Source organism: Schizosaccharomyces cryophilus (assembly GCF_000004155.1).
Source record: "Schizosaccharomyces cryophilus OY26 unplaced genomic scaffold supercont4.6, whole genome shotgun sequence".
Taxonomy (NCBI): Eukaryota; Fungi; Ascomycota; class Schizosaccharomycetes; order Schizosaccharomycetales; family Schizosaccharomycetaceae; genus Schizosaccharomyces; species Schizosaccharomyces cryophilus.
In genome coordinates this window covers 724,771-745,878 of record NW_013185629.1, presented here as the reverse complement: position 1 = coordinate 745,878, position 21,108 = coordinate 724,771, and the positions used below count along the sequence as shown (strand labels likewise).

At 37.0% G+C, this 21,108-nt stretch overlaps 8 protein-coding genes across 8 annotated transcripts; 6 read left to right on the top strand and 2 right to left on the bottom strand.

The window, feature by feature from the left end:
* The first annotated feature begins 542 nt into the window (after positions 1–542).
* Positions 543–4,231, top strand: SPOG_01197 (WDR44 family WD repeat protein). The gene is made up of 2 exons (XM_013169469.1): positions 543–788; positions 846–4,231. Exons 1-2 carry the CDS (start codon positions 647–649, stop codon positions 3,491–3,493), a joined length of 2,790 nt encoding a protein of 929 aa, XP_013024923.1. The 5' UTR covers positions 543–646; the 3' UTR covers positions 3,494–4,231.
* A 282-nt stretch (positions 4,232–4,513) lies between these two features.
* On the top strand, positions 4,514–7,118 carry SPOG_01196 (transcription factor). The gene is made up of 3 exons (XM_013169468.1): positions 4,514–4,714; positions 4,763–4,787; positions 4,843–7,118. Exons 1-3 carry the CDS (start codon positions 4,701–4,703, stop codon positions 6,691–6,693), a joined length of 1,890 nt encoding a protein of 629 aa, XP_013024922.1. The 5' UTR covers positions 4,514–4,700; the 3' UTR covers positions 6,694–7,118.
* Positions 7,119–7,184: 66 nt separating this feature from the next.
* Positions 7,185–9,082, bottom strand: SPOG_01195 (MFS family membrane transporter). The gene has a single exon (XM_013169467.1). It carries the CDS (start codon positions 8,982–8,984, stop codon positions 7,335–7,337), a length of 1,650 nt encoding a protein of 549 aa, XP_013024921.1. The 5' UTR covers positions 8,985–9,082; the 3' UTR covers positions 7,185–7,334.
* A 751-nt stretch (positions 9,083–9,833) lies between these two features.
* SPOG_01194 (2-dehydropantoate 2-reductase) lies at positions 9,834–11,119 on the top strand. Its single transcript, XM_013169466.1, has one exon. The coding sequence runs from the start codon at positions 10,077–10,079 to the stop codon at positions 11,094–11,096; it is 1,020 nt and encodes a 339-aa protein (XP_013024920.1). The 5' UTR covers positions 9,834–10,076; the 3' UTR covers positions 11,097–11,119.
* An 874-nt stretch (positions 11,120–11,993) lies between these two features.
* SPOG_01193 (plasma membrane sodium ion/proton antiporter Sod2) lies at positions 11,994–13,518 on the top strand (the record flags this gene model as incomplete). Its single annotated transcript, XM_013169465.1, has 2 exons — positions 11,994–12,117; positions 12,245–13,518. 2 exons carry the CDS (start codon positions 11,994–11,996, stop codon positions 13,516–13,518), a joined length of 1,398 nt encoding a protein of 465 aa, XP_013024919.1.
* Positions 13,519–14,537: 1,019 nt separating this feature from the next.
* On the top strand, positions 14,538–17,144 carry SPOG_01192 (glycerol-3-phosphate dehydrogenase Gut2). The gene has a single exon (XM_013169464.1). The coding sequence runs from the start codon at positions 14,969–14,971 to the stop codon at positions 16,925–16,927; it is 1,959 nt and encodes a 652-aa protein (XP_013024918.1). The 5' UTR covers positions 14,538–14,968; the 3' UTR covers positions 16,928–17,144.
* A 133-nt stretch (positions 17,145–17,277) lies between these two features.
* Positions 17,278–19,510, top strand: SPOG_01191 (alpha-galactosidase). Its single transcript, XM_013169463.1, has one exon. The coding sequence runs from the start codon at positions 17,401–17,403 to the stop codon at positions 18,703–18,705; it is 1,305 nt and encodes a 434-aa protein (XP_013024917.1). The 5' UTR covers positions 17,278–17,400; the 3' UTR covers positions 18,706–19,510.
* SPOG_01190 (glutathione S-transferase Gst2) lies at positions 18,865–19,581 on the bottom strand (the record flags this gene model as incomplete). Its single annotated transcript, XM_013169462.1, has 2 exons — positions 18,865–19,097; positions 19,122–19,581. The coding sequence occupies 2 exons, from the start codon at positions 19,579–19,581 to the stop codon at positions 18,865–18,867; spliced, it is 693 nt and encodes a 230-aa protein (XP_013024916.1).
* Between the last annotated feature and the right edge of the window lie 1,527 nt (positions 19,582–21,108).

Sequence of the window (21,108 nt, the reverse complement as noted above, 5' to 3'; positions counted from 1 at the left end):
TTCGTTTACAATGGAATATAAACAACGACAAGTTTTAAAAAAAGCTACCATTGAATTTTTAGTAACTTTTATTCTATTCACTAATAAAATAGAAGTCTCAAGTCACTCTAAAGGGATCCAAAGTCTTTAAGCATACTCTTCATATATAGAAAAATCTTGGTATAATTGAAATAACGAGCAATCCATCAAAGCTTTTCATTGATATAAATAAATTGAATTAATATGTCTCTTAAATTGATCCTTGAAGGTTATTTATTGTAAAAATCGAGTAGCGATATTTCCATAAACAAGTCCTCTTTACCTATGGTTTGCTTACAAAACACTGACATTCAATAGGACGCGTACTGCGAAAATTTAACATTACTTCTTTTTGTAGAATAAGTCAGTTCTTTCTATGAGAGAAATTAAACAAGTAATTCACCATTTCTTTTTTTCCTTGGTTTTGTTTGTTTACATTTGAAGTTTATATTATGCTACTCTCGAGTCCAGATATTACTAAAAAGAATACCTTGTTATATTCGGGTCCTGGAATCTATTTCTACCGTTTTTAAAAGAAAGAATCAAGAACAGACTTCAATTGCCTAAGTTCGACATTAACAGGGGAGTTTTCTTCAAATTTTATTTTTCCTTTTAAAATAAACCCTTAATGAATGATAATCTCCCACATATAAAGATACATTCACCAGATAACTCATTTGAGAATAGCGATACAAGTAGACAGGATGGTCAGCTTGTTGATACGAATGGAAACGCCAATAGTACAAAAAGACAAATAGAAGGTCGCAGTTGTAGGTGTCCTACCTTGGATTCAGTTTTCTAAATATGAATTACTAACACATATGTAGTAGAAGAACGTAGCTCAAGTGCACGGAGCCATTTTACTAGTAGCACTTCAGATGGTGTAAACAATAGCTCAAAAGATGCATTGACGCTTTTGGATCCGCTGTCGCAGCATATCCTGAATCGTACTCGCTCAAGCAACAGTCCATCTAAAGGAAGCTTAAATAACCACTCACCTGTATCCGGGCAGACATCTATAAGTAATAAAGAAAGAAGGAATAAAAACGATATTTCTCCTGCGCATGAAAATGAAGCCGGTAATGTTAATTTACCAAGCATTGAGCCAAATCAACCACGACCTGTCAATAGCCATAGATCTTCAATTTTTTCTCGGGTCCTTGGAAACAAGTCAAATATTTTTACTCATAAAACTATTGAAGATTATGCTGAAGATGACGATAGAGATGCTCTCGATGGAATTTCAAGGGTAGAAGGAAATGCCGCAGATCCTTTCTCTTGGATTCCTAAAGGAAAGAACCGTTGGGAAGTACCTTCTAAGTATATTCGTGTTCGTTCCCATAAAACAAAACAAAAGTCGTTTGCCCATTTATTCCTAGCTCAAGAACTTCACTGCAAACCAGCGATGCAGAATACTTATAACCATTATTACAATGCGACCCCTGATCCAATGCCGTCTTCTTCTGAAATTCCTCGTATGTCTTCCTCTTCCGATTTATCCTCCGTACCTGTTGTCGATGATTCTCATAATAATGTACATATTTCTGATGACAATCCATATACTGATGAAATGCAACCTGATTACCGTCCTTCTAATAATCATCGTCGCAACAAGTCACCATCTGTATATTCAGACTCGGTAACCCAAACTGTAAAGGTTGATGAAAACCCAGTAAATTGTGCAATATGGGCTATGAGATTCAGCCGTGATGGTCGCTATTTAGCTGTTGGTGGACAAGATAATGTCCTTCGAGTTTGGCAGGTCCTTGACAGAGATCAGGCTCGTAAAAATACGTCTCTACCAGAGACAAGAGATTCTACTCATAAACTTGATTTATGCGCTCCCGTTTTCTCTTCTACCCCTGTTCAAGAATATGCCGGGCACACTGCAGATATTTTAGATATATCTTGGAGCAAAAACAATTTCCTACTAAGCTCGTCCATGGACCGAACAGTGCGTTTATGGCACCCTCTTCGTAAAGATTGCTTATGCTGTTTTGAACATTCTGACTTTGTCACCTCAATAGCTTTTCACCCTAAAGATGATCGATTTTTTCTTTCCGGATCTTTAGACTGCAAACTAAGGTTATGGTCAATAAAAGACAAGAATGTAGCTTATTGGAATGAGCTTCCGGAATTGATCACTGCAGTTGCCTTTAGCCCAGATGGTAGTTTGGCGATTGCTGGCACATTTGTTGGCCTGTGCTTATTTTATGACACTCGAGGACTTCGATTTCGTACCCAAATACATATTCGAAGTTCCAGAGGTAAAAATTCAAAAGGAAGCAAAATTACAGGTATTGAAACTCGTACTCGAATAATCGAAAATATCGCTGGCGATACGGAAATGCTTGTGACTACAAATGACTCTCGAATTCGAATATATAACCTTCGTGATAAGAGTTTAGAAATCAAATTTAAAGGTCACTTAAATGAACAAAGCCAAAATAAATCATCCTTTGATGATGAACTGAAACATATAATTTGCGGCAGTGAGGATCATCAAGTTTATATCTGGGATATTCCACCACCGCATTTGCAGAAAAGCAAGAAAAAATGCTATGAACATTTTAAAGCTTCCATGAGACCAACTACTACCGCTATTTTTGCTCCAAGCCGCACAAAGCAAATACTGTTAATGGCTGGCGATCCACTTTACACTACAGCAATCACAGCTCGACGGTCGTCAGTGGGCTCGAACACGTCGTTCGATCCTTCACGATTGATGAATCATTTGCATAGTACACGTATTAGTCAACTGCCACCTGAAGTGAGTAGTGGTCATATCATTGTATGTGGTGACATGGATGGTCGCATTCGAGTTTTTCGTCAGGATTCTTCTTTTGAAGCTAGAAATTCACAAAAAAGAACAAGCAATGAGAATTTTAGCTTACCTTCACTCGTAAAAAATACTACTAATAGTAGTTCCCTCCGAAGTCTCAGGAATAAGTCATTCTCTTTAAACCGGTCAAGGCATCCTTCAGTCTCATTGAAACAAAATCCCGTAAAAAGAGAACAACGTGAAAAGGTGGATGTTCCGAAAGAAATAACTGCAGATCCCAAGGAAACCCATTTGGATATGGATGAAAATGAAACTTTAAAACGTGTTGATATGATGATGCTTCAAGAAGGGGCTTCTTCAATGGCTTACTATTCAATGAATGACTTGGATGTCAACAATACGAACGTTTCTAGAGCCTTAAATATTGCAATGAAAAAGGGGACTAATACTGAAGATATCGACCATGCGGATCCTGTAACGGTTGCTTCATCTTTAGCACCTCGTCCAAAGGATGAGAGCACTCGATTCATCCGTGAAAACGATCGTTTGGAATGCTCTAAATGCGGAAATTTTTTATTTTATGCTTGTAGGAAATTACGAGATTTAAACACATTCACATATTCGCTTATATGCTCTCACTGTGGTCGGAAATTGCCTACACCTAATGAGGACGATAATAGTGGGGACAATTGAAAAGTGTTTCTGAGAAATCGGTGTATAATTGAAGTATTGGTTGCTTCTGTTAGTGTCTAATTTTTTATAGCAGAAAGTTGTCAGCGTTAACACGGTACATGGGAAATACGGATACGCACAATGATTGTCATTAGGTTTTTTTCTACTTTCTGCCCTAAAAATTATGATCAAGGGGCTAGCCTACCTCTTACTCGCGATTATTAAGTGACAAAGGGTTATATTTCATGTTTAAGGGTTTACAAATAAAAAACTGGTCTTAAACAAAAATAAAGGGTTAATGATGCAAATTTGATCAAAACGACATGTTGGGTATATCGGGATAAACAAGATGACTAGCAAGTATTTATTTATAATTGTGTCAAAATGATAATCATTTAATAATTTCAGCACTCTAATAAATTTCCCTTGCATAGTTTACTGCTTATTACGTTTACTGTAAGAAAACCATGGATATTATAAAATTCTAGGGTTCTTTGATTGTAGAACTCTTGTCGAAACCAAGGATGAGTATTTGCTCTATGGACGCAGCTTATAAGGTCATTATTGGTAATTTTTTCGACATTTTGCATTCATTTGACTATTCTGCTTATGGATGCTTGGGCCTGATAAAGTATTATATGTCCAATTTGGTTTTTATGATACAAGAATTTTGAGTACAAGACACAACTTCGCCATTGGCTTTAGTTACATCTGTTTCTGTTGTCTTGCATTATATACTGAATACATCCTTCATGTACATATTATACAGCATTCAGCATACCTAATTGTAAAGTATTCTTAGGTATACTTGAATTGTTTCATAGTAAAGCAGGACGTTGTGAATTGTTCAAGCAGTAGTAGATGCCATCATTTGTAAACATTCTGTAAGAAGTTCATGTAAATAATTGCAAAATTTTGCCCTATTCCCATGATAAAACCAGATTTTTAATAAGCTGCCTTTGTTTACATCCTTAATATGATATCGTTATAATATGAAAGCTCTCATCACCCTCAGGTCAATATCCTTTTATTATATCTATATATTGCTGTAATTTCACATGGTTGGAGGACTTTCGGTATATTCAAAAGAATATTAATTGAAAAAGAAAAATTTTTTCGTTTAGAAAGCTGATTAAGGCCTAAAAGTTTTGAACGCTCACTGTTAAATTTTTTACTGTGAATCAAGAAAGAACAGTACCGTCGGTGGGAACTCCTGAAGCCATTAGAAATGCGGACTTTATCGTAAGTATTTTTTAGTTTTTTCAAAACAGTGTACTTACAGTTTTGCAGATGTCAGTCTTGCCGGCGTAGAAAGGTATTTCCAACAAAGTCTTATAGGATAATGCGGTGGGTATTAACCAAATAATTAGATTAAATGCGACAGAAAATCACCTTGTACAAACTGCATTCACTTAGGTGAGCAGTGTATCCATAAAGATTTGGATAATAGGAAAAAACGGCACCCTCATAGCTATGTTCAGGCCCTTGAAAGTCAGCTAGCTACATTAGAGTCATTTCTTATGAAGCTTAAAGATTCTCCTACGAATGAAAGACTTAAGATGTTGGAATCAGTCACGTTTGCGGATCATCTCAGTTTCAATGGGTGCGGTAGTAATGCTTCTAATATGCAAAAGGATGATTCTATAGATTTCCCCATTTCATTGGACATTCGAGGCCCAAATACTATAACCTTTTATGGACCAACGAATGTGTATGGCTCCTCATTACGCCCATCTTCTGTTGATACACCTTTCCAGGTCAAACAACATCCTATGTTTTCACCCGCTATCACCTATTGCTTAAAGCTATTCTTCAAATGGCAGTATACACAGTTCATGTATATTAATAGAGAAGCTTTTCTCTTAGATTATTATCATCATTATCATGATGGTAGATACTGTTCAGAACATTTATTATATGCAATGTGTGCATTGGGAAGTCGAATGGCGCCCGAACCAGAAGTCGTTAACTCGTCTGATAAATACTACAAGTTATCCTGGGATGCTTTGATGGAATATGGTTTAGGAAGGCCTCATATTACTTCAGTCCAATGTCTGCTATGTCTAGGATTCTATGATATTGGTATGGGAAACAATTCTTTGGGGTGGTTGTTGTCAGGCTTAGCTTTTCGAATGGGACAGGATTTAGGATTTCAATTAGACCCAAGGAAATGGTTTATGAATGAAATTCCTGTTATCTCTGCTGAGGACGCAGCTGTAAGAAGCAGAATCTATTGGGGCAGCTATGTCGCAGATGTTTTTATTAGTTTTATCTTGGGAAGACCAACTACATTGAAGAAGTCAGATACGAGTATTCCTGGGTCTGTTAATTTACCCGACTTTGATGGTATTGATGAGTTTAAGTGTGACTTGGGACCAGCTGCCAAACCAGCAACTCTTTTCGTTATGCTTCTTTTGTTGGTGGATTTAAGCCATATCGCTGATGCTATCTTATTTGATGTTTTCTCTCCGAGCAATTTACCCTATGGCGTCAATGCCAGACTTCAAAATTTAGGAAAGTATAATTTGGAACTTATGAAATGGTATCTAAAACTTCCAGATGATGTTCGCTGGAAAAAGAGTGATCTGAAAAGTCATGGGCAAAATCCGGATATGCTTGCAATATGTCTTTACTATTATCTTATTCGGATTTGCCTAAATCGTCCATTTTTAGCAAGGAAAGAAGTTACCTCTAACGATATGACTTCGAAAGTGATTTGTATGGATTCTATTGAAGATATTAGTCAGCTCCTTAAAGCTTACCGAGATGCTTTCGGGTTTGAGTCGGCTTCTTTGTTTATGGTGTATGCGTCGATAGTAAGCTGTAGCGTACTTATTATGTTGAGACATACTTCTGTAATATCTGAACGCTTAGACATTGAAGAAAAATTGAAATTTTTCGTGATGGTTTTAAACAAATCATCAAAGTCTTGGAAATTAGCTGCCAAATCCCTTACATTGATTGAAACCAGTTTAAAGGACGAGGAAATCTCTACGCCTAATCAGAGTTTTGCACTTACCAATTTGAACTCAAGAATTGTTCCGGAAGAAATTCCCATATTCAACTACCTTGATGAGACAATTAAGAATGAGTTTTTTGATAGCCAGTTAAGTTCGGCTAACAATTTTGAAGAATACCGATCTTTTTTTGGAGGACCTCCAGTTTTTATGACATCTGCATCTCATAATGATCTATGGAAGGATACAAACGTTCCCTTCTAAATTTGAATAACTACATAATGATGGCGTCCACCAGGGAAGCCACTGTGCCTACTTTTTATAACTTCAAAAGTCACGATATCTTTAAATTAACTTGGCAAGGGGTTAATTTAATTACATTTGTACGATTAATAAACTTTTTGGATAAAGTTTTGTTTTCTAGCATACGAGCAATATACTTATTTGGTTCTGGAAGTGTTCATCTTTGTTTGACCGAGTCTTCCCTCGTCCCTTTAAGTACGTTTTATTTATTCCTTTTCTAGTTTTAAATCATAACTCAACTTTGTTGATGCAAGCAATATGGATTTGCATCGAATCAATAAAAAAAAGCTGATTATAAAAATTTGAATGATACTTCGCATCAATAACCAGTATACGGTTCCATAGGAAATACATAAAGAATTTAGATTATCTTTGGTTGTATGAAGGCAAAATTGTACAGTAATTAAGAGCCATGAACTGTACAAGTTTTGATTTGGCTGTATAAACACGTTCAACTATATATATATATTATATAATATCACTGCAAGCAATCAATTCTGTTTTCTGTGCAAAAAGTTATTCATTATAAATTAATAAAACTTTAATTTTATGAAACCAAAAGAACTCCCAATAAATCAAACCGATAAGTCAATACCCTAGAATTACAGTTTATAAGCATGTTTGCTCCAAGCGCGAATACGCTTTCCATATTTATAAAAGGCGAACGGAATAGGCACCATGGCTACCGAAATAAATCCCAATACACTAGTAGCCCAATGATCTCCCAAATTCAGATACATTGGACGAGCAGCGAGTGTTACACCTCCACTAGCACAATAGCGAACCACGGTTGCTGCGGCAAGCGCACTAGGAGCAATATGTTGATACGAGTCAATAATATAATTGTAGGAAACAAAAAAGACAATAAGTAAAGCAAACCCGAAGAAAGCACTAGCTATCATAGGTACAATCCAATGGATATGGCCAGCATAGCAAGTCCATGCCAACCAAAACATGGACATAGGAAGGACAAATGCACCAATGAAAAGGGGATATAACCGATCTTCAGGGCACATAACAGATCCTCTTCGTTTGTAGGCCCAGAGATACTGTTTATAAGTTAATGGCGTCAAAAGACCAGCAATAACGATGCCAACACCGACTCCAATAAATGACAAACCTAACTCACCGTAATTAAACCCGTATTTCGCATATATAATTGGGTATCCCTCAAAATTTATATAGTTAATTATGTAAACGACAGTGAGGTAAAGTGTAAAGCAAACGACAATGGGTTCAGTCAAAAAGAGAGAGGCTGACTGAGTAGCTGCTTGAAAGATTGCGTTTTTAGGGTCACGCTCACGCTCATGGATTGTATAATAAGCGGAATCACCAGTAATTTTGCGAATATATTTCGCCTTATAATCAAGGATCGTTTCACCATGAGTTTCAGGAAACAAAAAGAAAATGAGTAGCAAGGTACCTGCTGCCCAAATCATATTGATCCAAAAGAGCCAGCGCCAACCCAGGTAGCTCTGAACAATGAAGTCACCCATGATAGGACCGATAATGGGACCTAGATATGGAAAAGTGCAAAACCCAGGAAGGACATAGGTACGCTGGATAGGAGTAAACATATCACTGATTGTGCCACCGGCATTGGCAAGAGGGGTACTTCCAAAAACACCTTGGAAAAATCTAAGAATTATAATAGTCCATATATTTTGAGCACAGCCTCCGCCAACTTGGAAGATTGTGAACAAGAGCAAAGTAAGGAAGTAAACAATGAATCTACCATAAATACTACTTAAAGGAGCAAAAGGGAGAGAGCCAAAACCAAATCCAACCAAAAATGTGCAAGAGCCAACAGTAGACACAGGTATAGAAGCATGGAGCTCGTTAGCAGCTTGTTCAACACCACTCGAATAGATACTAGAGCCAAACGTCACGACAATTGTTATAATTGAAGTTTGAATAATAATCCACCATTTTTGAGCCATTGACCAATTTGACGGATTCAATGGATCCTCGGAACCATCCCAAGTTACCAGGTAAGGATCCTCTTCAAGCTCTTTCACCTGTTTTGGTGATTCATTTCCCCCTTCCTCTAAATCATCCTGTCTAAGTGGCAATGATGCTCCTAATGAAACCACGGATCTATTACTAGAGTGAATTGTAGCCTTATTAGCAGCATCAGCACCGTTAGAAAGGTCTTTTGCTTGGGAATGCTTTCTTTCAAGAAATGGGCATTTTCCTAGCTTTTTGTAATGCCGATCAAACTTATTACCAGTTGCTAATAAAATTAAATCCATACGTACTCACCACTTTGTTCTTTCTTTCTATATTCACCGACTTCAATTTCACTGTCTCAGGCGACAGAAATTTGCGAAACAAACAATATGTAGTGAGATGGTTGCGAAAGTGAAGTGCATCGCAATATAAAAGGGTCATTATCGTACGTTTTATATTATAATATTTACTTGTTACAATAATACTTATGATTGTATTTATATTGCCTGTTATATTAGTAAACAAATTCAATGAAAGATGTTAAATAAGTATTCAAAGAAAGGAAACAAGGTTCCAATGAAATTCAAGGAGCTTGTTTCGAAGTAACTGATGTAGCTAAAACAAAACAGAACAAGATACATTTCACTTATTTGTGAATGAGCTCAATTTGAATTAGTCAATGTCTATGTTTCTAGAAAAGCAAAGAATGAAACTTGAATCATAAATGAACTTTTTAAGCCAAAATTGCAATCTATAATATTCAAATATTCGCTACATATTTTAAAGTCTTCTCAGTTTTGCTAGTAAACATTTTATGTGAAGATGGTAAGCAACCCATGCCCAGGAAACGAATCCGTAATAACTGGCTATGCTTTTATTCTTTTTTTTTTTTTTACTTTCTTTCCTTTTTTTACGGATACAGTGTTTGTGCATCTCAGTGTAGGTTTGTTTACCATCACGAAGTTCTCATCTCTACACCTAAAAAAGAGATTGTTTGATGAATAAGTGCAAATTTTTATCGACTGATTGAATCTATAATCTATTGCTACAATAGACATTACCATTAAAAAAAGTACCTCGTCTCAAGTTATAAACGCATATTTTTTTCAGTCTCGTGCCTCGGCACACATAAGCTTATTCTACCGAAAACTCAAAAAATCAAATAGCTTGGTTTTAGCTTTCACAACAGATGCATGCTTTCAGACTACGTATAAATTAATTTTTGTCATTACCATCTTTCACTGTTTCTTTTTCTTTTCTTTTTTATAACCAACGACCTTTTACCGTTTAAATTTCTCTCAGCAGAAACGAAGACAAGAAGGACTAACTTGTTCATTTGAATAGACTTGGTAGGTTGTCATTTATCCCTGAGATTTATATTCTTTAGGTAAACTATGAATAGTCCTATTTACGTTTTGGGTGCTGGAAGCATTGGAAGTTTGCTTGCTTGTGAACTGGCAAGTCTTCCTTCGTTGCAAAATAAAGTTGTTTTGTTGTTAAGAAATCAAGCAAGAGCTGAACAGTTCAGAGCGCAGCAATCGTTGCTTACAATCGAACGGACGTTTGAGGAAAATGCACCACAAATACAGTGTAAACTAAAAGCGACATATCCTGCCGAGTTGAATGTTGATACGATTGACAACTTAATTGTCACAACTAAAACTGTACATTCAGAAAGGGCAATATTAGATTATGTTCCCTATATAAAAAAAGACTCAAATATTCTGTTTGTGCAAAATGGTCTAGGTGTGATTGAACATCTGAAAAGAGTGGTATGGACAGATGAAAGCAAGAGTCCTAATCTTTACCAAGGAATTACTACACATGGATGTTTTCAGAAGAAAGACTTTCATTATGTGCATGCTGGTTTAGGAAATTTAAAAATTGCCAAAGTTGGGTCCTCTGCAATGGACAGTACTTGTGCATTAGTAGAATTACTGATGAAGTCCAAAACGTTGAATACAAGCTACTTGTCTTATGATGATTTGCTTATCTCTCAATGTGAGAAACTCGTAATAAATGCATGCATGAACCCGAATACTGCCATCCTCGATTGTATGAATCGAGAATTATCCAACATTGAAGAAGTGAAAGTTCTTTTTAAGTGCATTATTACCGAATGTGTTGATGTCTTTTTTAAAAGTATGCCTAATTTGGCTGAAAACCCAAAAGCTAGACAGACACTGGATATTCATAGACTTCTAGACTTTGTGATGTATGTGGGTTTCGTGGTTTGTGGAAACAATAGTTCTTCCATGAGACAAGACACTCTTTTCAAGAGAGATACGGAAATAGATTCTATTAACGGTTGGATTGTCAAACTAGCAAACGAACTAGGATACCCAGCGAATGTCAATAAGACCATTACCCTCTTGGCCAAAATTAGAGCACAGGTCAACCAAAGACGTATCTAGAATTTATTTTTCTATGATTAATAAACGGTCCTTTGTCCTTCAATAATATATGTCGTTGATGATTTTCATGTATTTTTTACATTTATACGTTTTTCACTTTGTCCTTTTTATTTGTAAAGTTTGCATACATTGAGACATTATCCCTAGAGTTAGAAGAATTTCTGGATTCTGTGCGTTTACAAAGCATAAACGTGGTCCTAGTTATATACCAATGTATAAGTTTGTGCTATTTATGAGTCCCTTAGTGAAAGAATTTGCGTACCAATATATATCCACATTTTCGCCGCTAACGATAATTCCTGCTCGCTTTCCCTTCAGCTGTTGTTTTCTGCAATGAGCTGCTGCCAATTCAAGCAGTTCGGAAGATTCATAAAAAACACGGAAAATATTAATATCAAAAGGTGAGGATATTGTCTTCCGGTTTCATATTTATAGCTACTGAGTTTGGTCGCCATCAGCAGTGTTTTTCAGAGAGTCAAAGAAAGCAATGAATTCTTATATAAAGGAATGAACAAAGCCATTTCAAGCTTCAGGTCTCACACTGTAAATATTTTGCCCAGAGGCAATCTCTAAAAAGCCAGTAAGGCTGAACCATACGAATCAACCGTACAAGGGACTTAGCTCCTCAACCAATTCTTTAGCTGAACAGCAATACTATGGAAATAATCGTAAGGAGAACCAGCACTCAACCTCTTTGATTTGATGGAAAGGAGCGTTAAAAGTTCCATGCCTAGCGTCGCTAATTTTTAAAAAATTGTTTAAATAGTTCATTACATGAAATTTGTCTATAATGTGCGAAAACTAACATCCCTCATCTTTATTTTTCCCCCGGGTCAACAAACGTCAATTGAACTCGTCACTTAAATTTTCTGACCACCACGAGTCTTCAAAAACCACATGGCATGGAAACAACTTGAGATTGACAAAGTTCATTTAGCTCTAATTGTTACAGGAGGATTTATTACTATATTCTGCTATACATCTAGAATTATTCGCGAGCGGCTACTGGTAGGCGAAGCAAGTACGTAAAGAATGTTTATTTCGGACAATATCTGGAAATAGCTTTCATTTTTTTTTCTTTTTTATTTAATCTTTAATATGTTAAATATAAAAAAAATTTAGCTGAAAAGAAGTCTAACAAGGAATAGCCTTGGGTAGTGTTGTCGGTCTCATATTTGGACCACATGCTGCCAATCTAATTAACCCAAAATCATGGGGGAACGTGGAATATGTAACGATTGAATTATGTAGAATGGTAATTAATGTTCGAGTTTTTGCTTCTGGGGTTGAATTACCAGCTGCGTACTTTCAACAACATTTTAGCAGCATTTTTATGATGCTGAGTATGATTATGATTTTTGGATGGTTGATTTCAGCTGGATTTGCTTACGCGTTATTTCCCAACATCACATTCTTAGGATCTCTGCTAGTTGCAGGATGTATAACTTCAACAGATCCTGTTCTATCTTCGCTGATAGTAGGAGAAGGTGCCATTGCGAAAAGAATTCCTCAGAGAATTCGTGCATTACTGATTGCTGAATCCGGATGTAATGATGGGATGGCTGTTCCTTTTTTGTACTTTGCCTTGAAACTCTTGACAGTGAAACCATCCAATCATGCGGGTCGAGACTGGGTGCTTTTGATTGTCCTTTACGAATGTGCCTTTGGGATTTTTTTTGGTTGTTTATTGGGGATTTTCTTAGCAAAATTACTGAAATGGTTTGAAAAGCTAAAATTTATTGATGCGAATAGTTATTACTCGTTATCATTTGCTATTCCTTTGATGTGTTCAGGAATCGGAACAATCATTGGAATTGACGATTTATTATTATCTTTCTTTACGGGTGTAATGCTCGCATGGGATAATGTGTTTGTCGACAATATGTCCGAGTGCTATGTACCATCGTTCATCGACCAAACTTTTAATTTGCTGTTCTTTACTTATTTCGGAAGCATCATCCCCTGGGAGAAATTTAACTGGCCTCAGATGGAGCTTCCAGTTTGGCGCTTGATTGTATTCACAATTCTAATACTCTTCTTTCGTCGCATTCCAGCTGTCTTTTTATGCAAACCAGTTATCCAAGATATTCAAACTTGGAAAGAAGCCCTGTTCGTCGGCCATTTTGGACCTATAGGTGTATGCGCCGTGTACATGGCTTTCGTGGCGACATCAATGCTTACTCCAGATGAAATAGAAAGTTTGGTCTATAAATCTACAGACGAGTTTTTCATTCTTCATGAGTTACTATGGCCAATCGTTTGTTTTGTTATTTTATCTTCAATCATCGTTCATGGGTTCAGTGTTCCGGTTCTTATTTACGGTGAAAAACTGAAAAGTCTGTTTTCGCGACAAAAGTTCTATGACCCCGCAACAGAGGTGGACGAAAAGTCAATAAAACCTTCAGAAACCAAAGAGAGTTAATTCATGATGCATTTTGTCACAATTGTACATGCACCGTTATGGAAGCATAACTTTAAAAGCTTAAACTGTATAATAACAAAAACAAAAAAGTAAGCAAGAAGGATAAAGAAATATTTACATGTTCATTGGTTTATGGTTTAAATGACTAGGATAATCAATGAAATTCCTAAAGGTTACGGCAGTCGGGATAATTTGAAAAGTGTAAACGAATAAAAGTAGTAAACAACAGCAATGCTTTCAGCTTTTATATATTTCATTGTAAATGCTAATGTCCGCTAAATCTCTGCTTTGTTTTTCATTGTGGCTTCAAGTGTATCCTTGTGATGTTTTCAATGTTTACGCCCGTAGCAAAGCGCAAATGATATCATGATTATGTGAGCCTAGACGAATGGCACTTAAGTTCGCTTATGTCATTTTTGTCATAGTAAATGCGGAGAACAACATACAACATAGATTCTTAATATGATATCGCCCATGATTGTTTACAACATGAAGGCAAATGCCGACATCTGCTTTTGCAAAGAAGAGCAAGAAAAACATGCTAGTTAAAGAAAGATATATATCTGTTTTCTACTAGTGGAGAAGAGGAATTTGCAATAAGGTTTAGTGATTCTTTGATGATGTATGTGGGTGGACATCGGTTACCGGAAAAATTCAGCAGAAAGAACGGATGTATCTGACTAAAGCACGTATCAAAGCTTGAAAAAACAAAACAAGAATCCAGCATAAACAAACAATAAGACGTACGGAAATTACGCCTAGTATTGGCTTAGCAAAAGATGTAAACAAAAGCAAAACGTAAATAATTTGTCCAAAGTTTATTATTAGCCGCTGGAGGTAGGAGAATCTCAAAGGGGCAGTGCATCTTCATGATTAAAGTTTCACGCTTTTACCACTGAGTTTTTGATTTGACAAATTATGCGGTATCAGCTCCCGCCTGGTTCCGCTTAAGTTGAGTACTACGTAATATGGAGAAACTATATAAGTAGCCTGGATTTCCCATCCATATATTTCCAAACCAAAAACTTGTTTTTTTCTGTAGAGCTGCTCAAAAAAAGTTAATCCTTTCTTATTTCCTTCCTTAGAAGCATTATATTTCAATTCGTTGTTTCTTTCTTCTTCTTCTTCTTCATTATTTATTATCCCCTTTTTTAAAAAAGAAATAGAAAAATCAGAAAAGAAAGAAAAAGCCAAGATCTTTTTGTATATATACTTGTGTCGTTAAAAAAAAGTCTGGTTTTATTCAACGCTGTTTTTGATCTTTTTGAGTCCTTGCTTTTGTGGGTTGTTTATTTACATTTTCGCTATAATACCTGCGATTGCTTTACGTTGTTTTCTATTGATTTGTTGCTTTCTTTAAAAGCCATCCATCCCTTTTTCCACCGATATACTCTCTTACCAGTTCTTTTATAAAAAAATAAGCTTTTCATCTCCTCTCGCTTAATTTATCATGTTTGGGTTCTTTCGAAAGAGATCAACCCAGTTGGTAATAGGGGCTACGGCACTTGCCGGTGGTGCTTACACGGTTGCCGTATTTTCTAAATCGCCGAGTAATAATGCTGAATACAATAAAGCATTCTACAAGCCTTTCCAGAGGCAATTAGATCCTCCTCCATCTCGTGAAGCACTTTTGGATCGAATAAAATCGACTCCAAAGTACGATGTTTTAGTTATTGGAGGTGGTGCCACGGGAACAGGTGTTGCTGTTGATGCTGCTACACGTGGTCTTAACGTTTGTCTACTTGAAAAAACAGACTTTGCTGCTGAAACTTCATCGAAATCTACTAAAATGGCGCATGGTGGTGTTCGCTACTTAGAAAAAGCTATCTTTAAACTCTCGAAAGCTCAATTGGATTTAGTCATCGAAGCCCTTAACGAACGGGCGAATATGCTTCGTACTGCTCCTCACCTTTGTTCTGTTTTACCGATTATGATCCCTGTCTATGAATGGTGGAGAATCCCTTATTACTATGCTGGATGTAAATTGTATGACTGGTTTGCTGGTTCCCAAAATTTGCGAGCTTCTACGGTTTTTTCCAGAGAAATGACAACTGCCCTTGCTCCTATGCTAAATGATTCTGAACTGAAGGCTGCTTGCGTTTACCACGATGGTACTTTCAACGATTCAAGAATGAACACGACTCTTGCCATTACTGCAGTAGATCATGGTGCTACAGTCTTGAATTACATGCAAGTAAAGCAATTGATCAAGTCTTCTGATAATAAAGTCCTTGGTGCCGTTGCCGTTGATCGAGAAACTGGAATAGAATACGAGGTAAAAGCTACAGCCACTGTGAACGCAACAGGACCATACGCAGATAAGATCTTAGAAATGGATGAAGATCCAAATGGAAAGCCCCCTAAAACTGCTCAATTCCCTCGCATGGTGGTTCCATCTTCTGGTGTTCATGTTGTCTTACCCGAGTACTACTGTCCTAGAGATTGGGGTTTGCTCGATCCGTCAACGAAGGACGGCCGTGTTATGTTTTTCCTTCCTTGGCAAGGTAAGGTTTTGGCTGGCACCACTGACAACCCACTTAAAGAAGCCGTTTCCAATCCAAGTCCTTCAGAAGAGGATATTCAAGATATCTTGAATGAATTGCAAAACTACATTACTTTCCCAGTACAAAGAAGCGACGTGCTATCCGCTTGGAGTGGTATTCGACCCTTGGTTCGTGACCCAAGCAATGTTCCCAAAGGTCTTGACCCAAGCACTTCAAGTACACAGGGTTTGGTTCGCTCTCACTTAATTTACGTTACGGGCACTGGACTTGTTACTATTAGCGGAGGTAAATGGACTACGTATCGAGAAATGGCCGAAGAGACGGTGGACAGATTGGTCAAGGACTTCGATTTTGGTAAGACCGTTAAACCATGCCAGACGAAGCAACTAATTTTGGTTGGTGGTGAAGACTACACCAAGAACTATTCTGCCAAATTGATGCACACCTACCATATTCCACTTAACCTAGCTAAACATCTTTCACATAACTATGGTACTCGCTCTCCTTTGATTTTGGAATTGTACATCCAATCCGACATCAACAAATTGCCCGTTGTTCTTGCTGGTAACAGAAGTTTCACTCCTTCCAAATCAGACGTTACAAAGAATAATGAGTTATCGTATGCTGCTTTCGACGAGCCTTTCACTGTCGCTGAATTGAAGTATAGTTTGCTTTACGAGTTTACGAGAACCCCACTCGATTTCTTGGCTAGGAGATCAAGGCTTGCGTTTTTGAACGCTAGAGAAGCTTTGAGAGCTGTTGACGGTGTCACTACAATTATGAAAGAAGAATTTGGTTGGGATAATGCCACAGCTCAGAGGTTGAGAGAGGAAGCCAGAGAATATATCATTAAGATGGGTTTACCTCCCAACTCTGATGAATCTTCGGCAGACAACACTCTTTGAGGTTGTATACTTTGTTATAACCTTTTCTAAGTTTTATTTCGGATGATGACCAGAAACTGTGTCCAAGGTATTATATATAATCTTTCACTCTCTAGTCTTTTTTTCCTATTATTTTTTTACTCTGCTTTTTTTTTACTTTTACGATTAATTGCTATTGATATGCGTTTCAATTTAGTAATGGAGTTATATTTTTGAAGTTTTATTTATATTATCCAGGTATGAAGTATTTTTAAATAGCAGTAAGTAAGGAGGGAAGGGACATTAAAAGAAGGGTAGGAAGGAGGTGAGGTATCTTTTAATAATCTCTGTGTCCATTGATGCCTTTCTTTAAATGAAGGGAATAATTACTTCATAAACGAGGAAGAAAGATGTCAATGTTAGGTTCATGCTTGTATTGTCAACTTTACGTAACCTTCTTTTCAAGAATGAAATTATCGGAAGAAACAAAATGAACGTTTTAACAATTGCCAAACATGTTATCTTGTAGTATACTGATATTAGCAATTGCTCCAGTAATATGGGCCTTGGATAATGGCCTAGGGAAAACACCTCCTATGGGATGGAACTCATGGAATCGTTATACCTGTGATATTAACGAAACTGTTATCCTAAACAATGCGGAGGCTATGAAGGAGCTTGGTTTGTTGAAATTGGGTTATAACTATGTTATCATGGATGATTGCTGGTCGAAACGACAGCGAGATCCAAAGACAGGAAGAATCGTCCCTGATCCCGAGAAATTTCCTAACGGGATTGAGAATATGATTGAAAAAATTCACAACATGGGGTTCAACTTCGGTATGTACTCTAGTGCTGGTAAGTACACATGTGCTGGATACCCTGGATCGTTGGGCCATGAAGAGATTGATGCCAAGATGTTTGCCGAATGGAAAATCGATTACTTGAAATACGATAATTGTTTCAATCAAGGACGTAGTGGCTCTCCTTTGATAAGTTATCAGCGGTACGAAGCAATGTCTGATGCTCTTAACAAAACGGGTCACCCCATCTTCTATGCTCTTTGTCAATGGGGAGAAGATCAAGTATGGAATTGGGCCAGTACAATTGCAAATTCTTGGAGAGTGACAGGAGACATTTATGATAATTTCAATAGATACGACATTCGCTGCCCATGCGAAACATATGACTGCCCCAGCTTACAGGGATACCACTGCTCTATTATGAACATTGTCAACAAAGCAACGCCTCTGGTACAAAAAGCTGGACCCAACAGCGGATGGGGTGATATGGATATGTTGGAAGTTGGAAATGGGGGCATGTCTTTTGATGAATACATAACTCACTTCACCATGTGGGCCATTTTAAAATCTCCGATGATTCTTGGTAATGATGTTAGCAGTATGAGTCGTGAGCATTTGGCAATTGTGAGCAATCCAGATGTGATCGCTGTCAACCAGGACGTTGGTTCTGCTCCTGCCAACAGAATGTGGAAAAAGCACTTCGTCGACGGTTTTGTGCATCTCTTCTCTGGATCCCTCTCGAATGGGGACTGGGTTGTGGCTGTTGTCAATGAAGCTACTGAACCACTGCTAGAAATGAACATTGCCTTTTCTGACATTTTTACTGATAACCATGACAACGAAAAGTATACATGGGTTGCTAAAGACCTATGGACGAAAGAGACGACAACTGCGGCTCGATATTTGACAGCTAACGTTGTACCTCATGGCACTCAAGTATGGCGTCTCCAGAAATCTATGCATCTCTCACATAACAAAAACTATTGGGTAAGCCTCGATAACGCAGAATATGAGTGATTTTAGCAGTTATAATTTACTTATGATGTTTGGATTGTAAAAATTTGAATACATAATTGAAATTATCTCATTTAGTAGTGCTTGAAAGTGGTAATAGTCATAACAAAGCACAATTAACCACTGTAAATTTACGTTTTTGAAACATGGTTTTCGGTCGATTTATTGCTTAAGAAGTTCCTCTCGTTCCCGCAAGGCAGTAGAAACAGCAGGACGCTCAATAAGACGCTTGTGCCACTCATGCGTCTTGGGAAACTCCTTTTCGAAATCCAGCTGAGGAAGCTCTTCCTTAAATTCGTTCTTTCCTGGGCCAAAAATTGCTGGTAGTAAATCGTTCCAGGTTACAAAAGACAAATCAGCAATCGTACACTTATTAGCAACAAGATAGTCTCTGTCTAAAAGAATTGTTTCTAAAACACCGAGAACACGCTTGGTTTCATTCCTGTATCTAGTAATCGCCGACGTAACAGGCTCTGGATGATAAAAGTTAAACCAGGATGCTTGTCCCCAAATGACACCTTGACCTGAAGACTGGAAAAACAGATACTGAAGCAAATGATGGTATTCTGGATGATCATGAGGCAAGGAAATCTTTCTTTCCTTGTCGTATCTGTCTGTCAAGTAGGCCAAAATAGCATCGGACTCCCAAATCGCAATGTCGTTATTTTTGTGATCGACTAATGTAGGAACTCTTCCATTAGGATTGTAAGCAAGGTGTTCTTTGCACTTTTGCTCCTTTTTTCCAAAATCGTAATACACTGGTTCATAAGAGAGATTTAACTCTTTCAAAGTAAGAGCTACTTTCCAAGGGTTTGGACTGCCTTTGTGAGAAAAGAGAGTAAATTGTGCAATTTTCCTGAGAATATTGCTAGAATACATTCTATAGTAGATTGTAGATCAGAATTTCGAGTTTGTTTATATAATGACATGATGTAACGCCTGCGTCAAGACTGCTTATAGAGCGAATGTACATTTTAGATAGTAAGGATCCTGAGTTTAATATTCCTCAGCATTCTAATAGCTTTTTCTTTTATATTGTCATCTGTACAATCATCTTAGCAGAATCTGGTTGCTATAGAGAGTCTTTATTCAAAAGCTGAATTTTCGCTTCGTCTTGTCTGTGTAGAGAGTTCGTTACATCGCTAAGTTTAAGGTTATAAATAAGCTAAAAAGCATAAGCCTAAAGGACTCTCATACTATATAAAGTTAACAAAGCATCGGAAGTGCAATACATAACTGGAGAAGAGAAAGCAAAAGATTGGTTTATGAAGTAAAGATACTTTTATTTACAAAGAATTTAAACAAACTAGAATGGCTCTTTTTTAAGCGATTATAAATACCCCAAGTTTCAAGTAGAAATCTTTATACCGAAAGATTTGTTCGGTACGGCTAATTAAGATTGCTTTTCTTGCTATCCATTTCGTTGACCAAATTCCCTGGTCATTGCTACAACAGCGTCCAATTGATGCATACAATCCTACAATTGTAGTTATTATTTCACTCTCAATTTTCCACTTTAAAACATTATTGTACGGTGTAACACTGCCGTGTGCCATTAGTTATTCACCAATATAAAAAGATATTGAGTAGAATCCGTCGTACAGAGGAACATTTATTAACAAAACAGAAAAATAAAGAAAAAGAATAACGGAGTTTGAATAATTTTACCAGTCGCTTTTACGAAAGATATAGAACACAAGACAGGAACTGAAGATTAAATAAGATCTGATTACTGGGAATTGGGGGGGGGGGGGGGTATATTATCAGCGAAACTGAATGGATATTATTAAAGTTTATCCTTTTGCTAAGGGGGTGGGGTGGGTTCCTTGGGGTTAGTGGGGCTGTAAATGACGGTAGGAAACACCAAGATCCGTGTTGGCAATACATGAGGATTCAAAACAAGACAAGAAGAAAAAATTTCTTTTTTTGTCAGTCAAATATGGGACTCGTTTCATTTAACGTTTTGCAAAGCCGAAAAAAGGCGTAATATATGATTTCCATTTCTGCGCCGCCATGCAATAATAATGATCAGAGCATGAATCGCCAAATTGAAGAATTAAGCATGATCGTTGGACCTGTGAACTTGACAAAAATTTTATAAAAAAGCAGATGTAAGTTATGAAAATCTTGTAAAGGACCTTTCATGAAATTGTGCTTTCTCATAGATTTTATAACACGGATTGAGCCGATTAGAAATAAAGTAAGAGTCTAACGAAGCCTTTTTGCAAAGAAAATCTCAAAACTACTACCATTCAAAGGCGCTCTCGAATACTACGTTAAATATAAATATAAATAATATTCCTAGAAAGAAAAACAAAAAAGGACACTCAGATAAATCAGCCAAGTTCATCATATTTCTTTGTTGTCTTCTTAACTAGAACTGAATTTTTACCTTTCTTTTGTTTA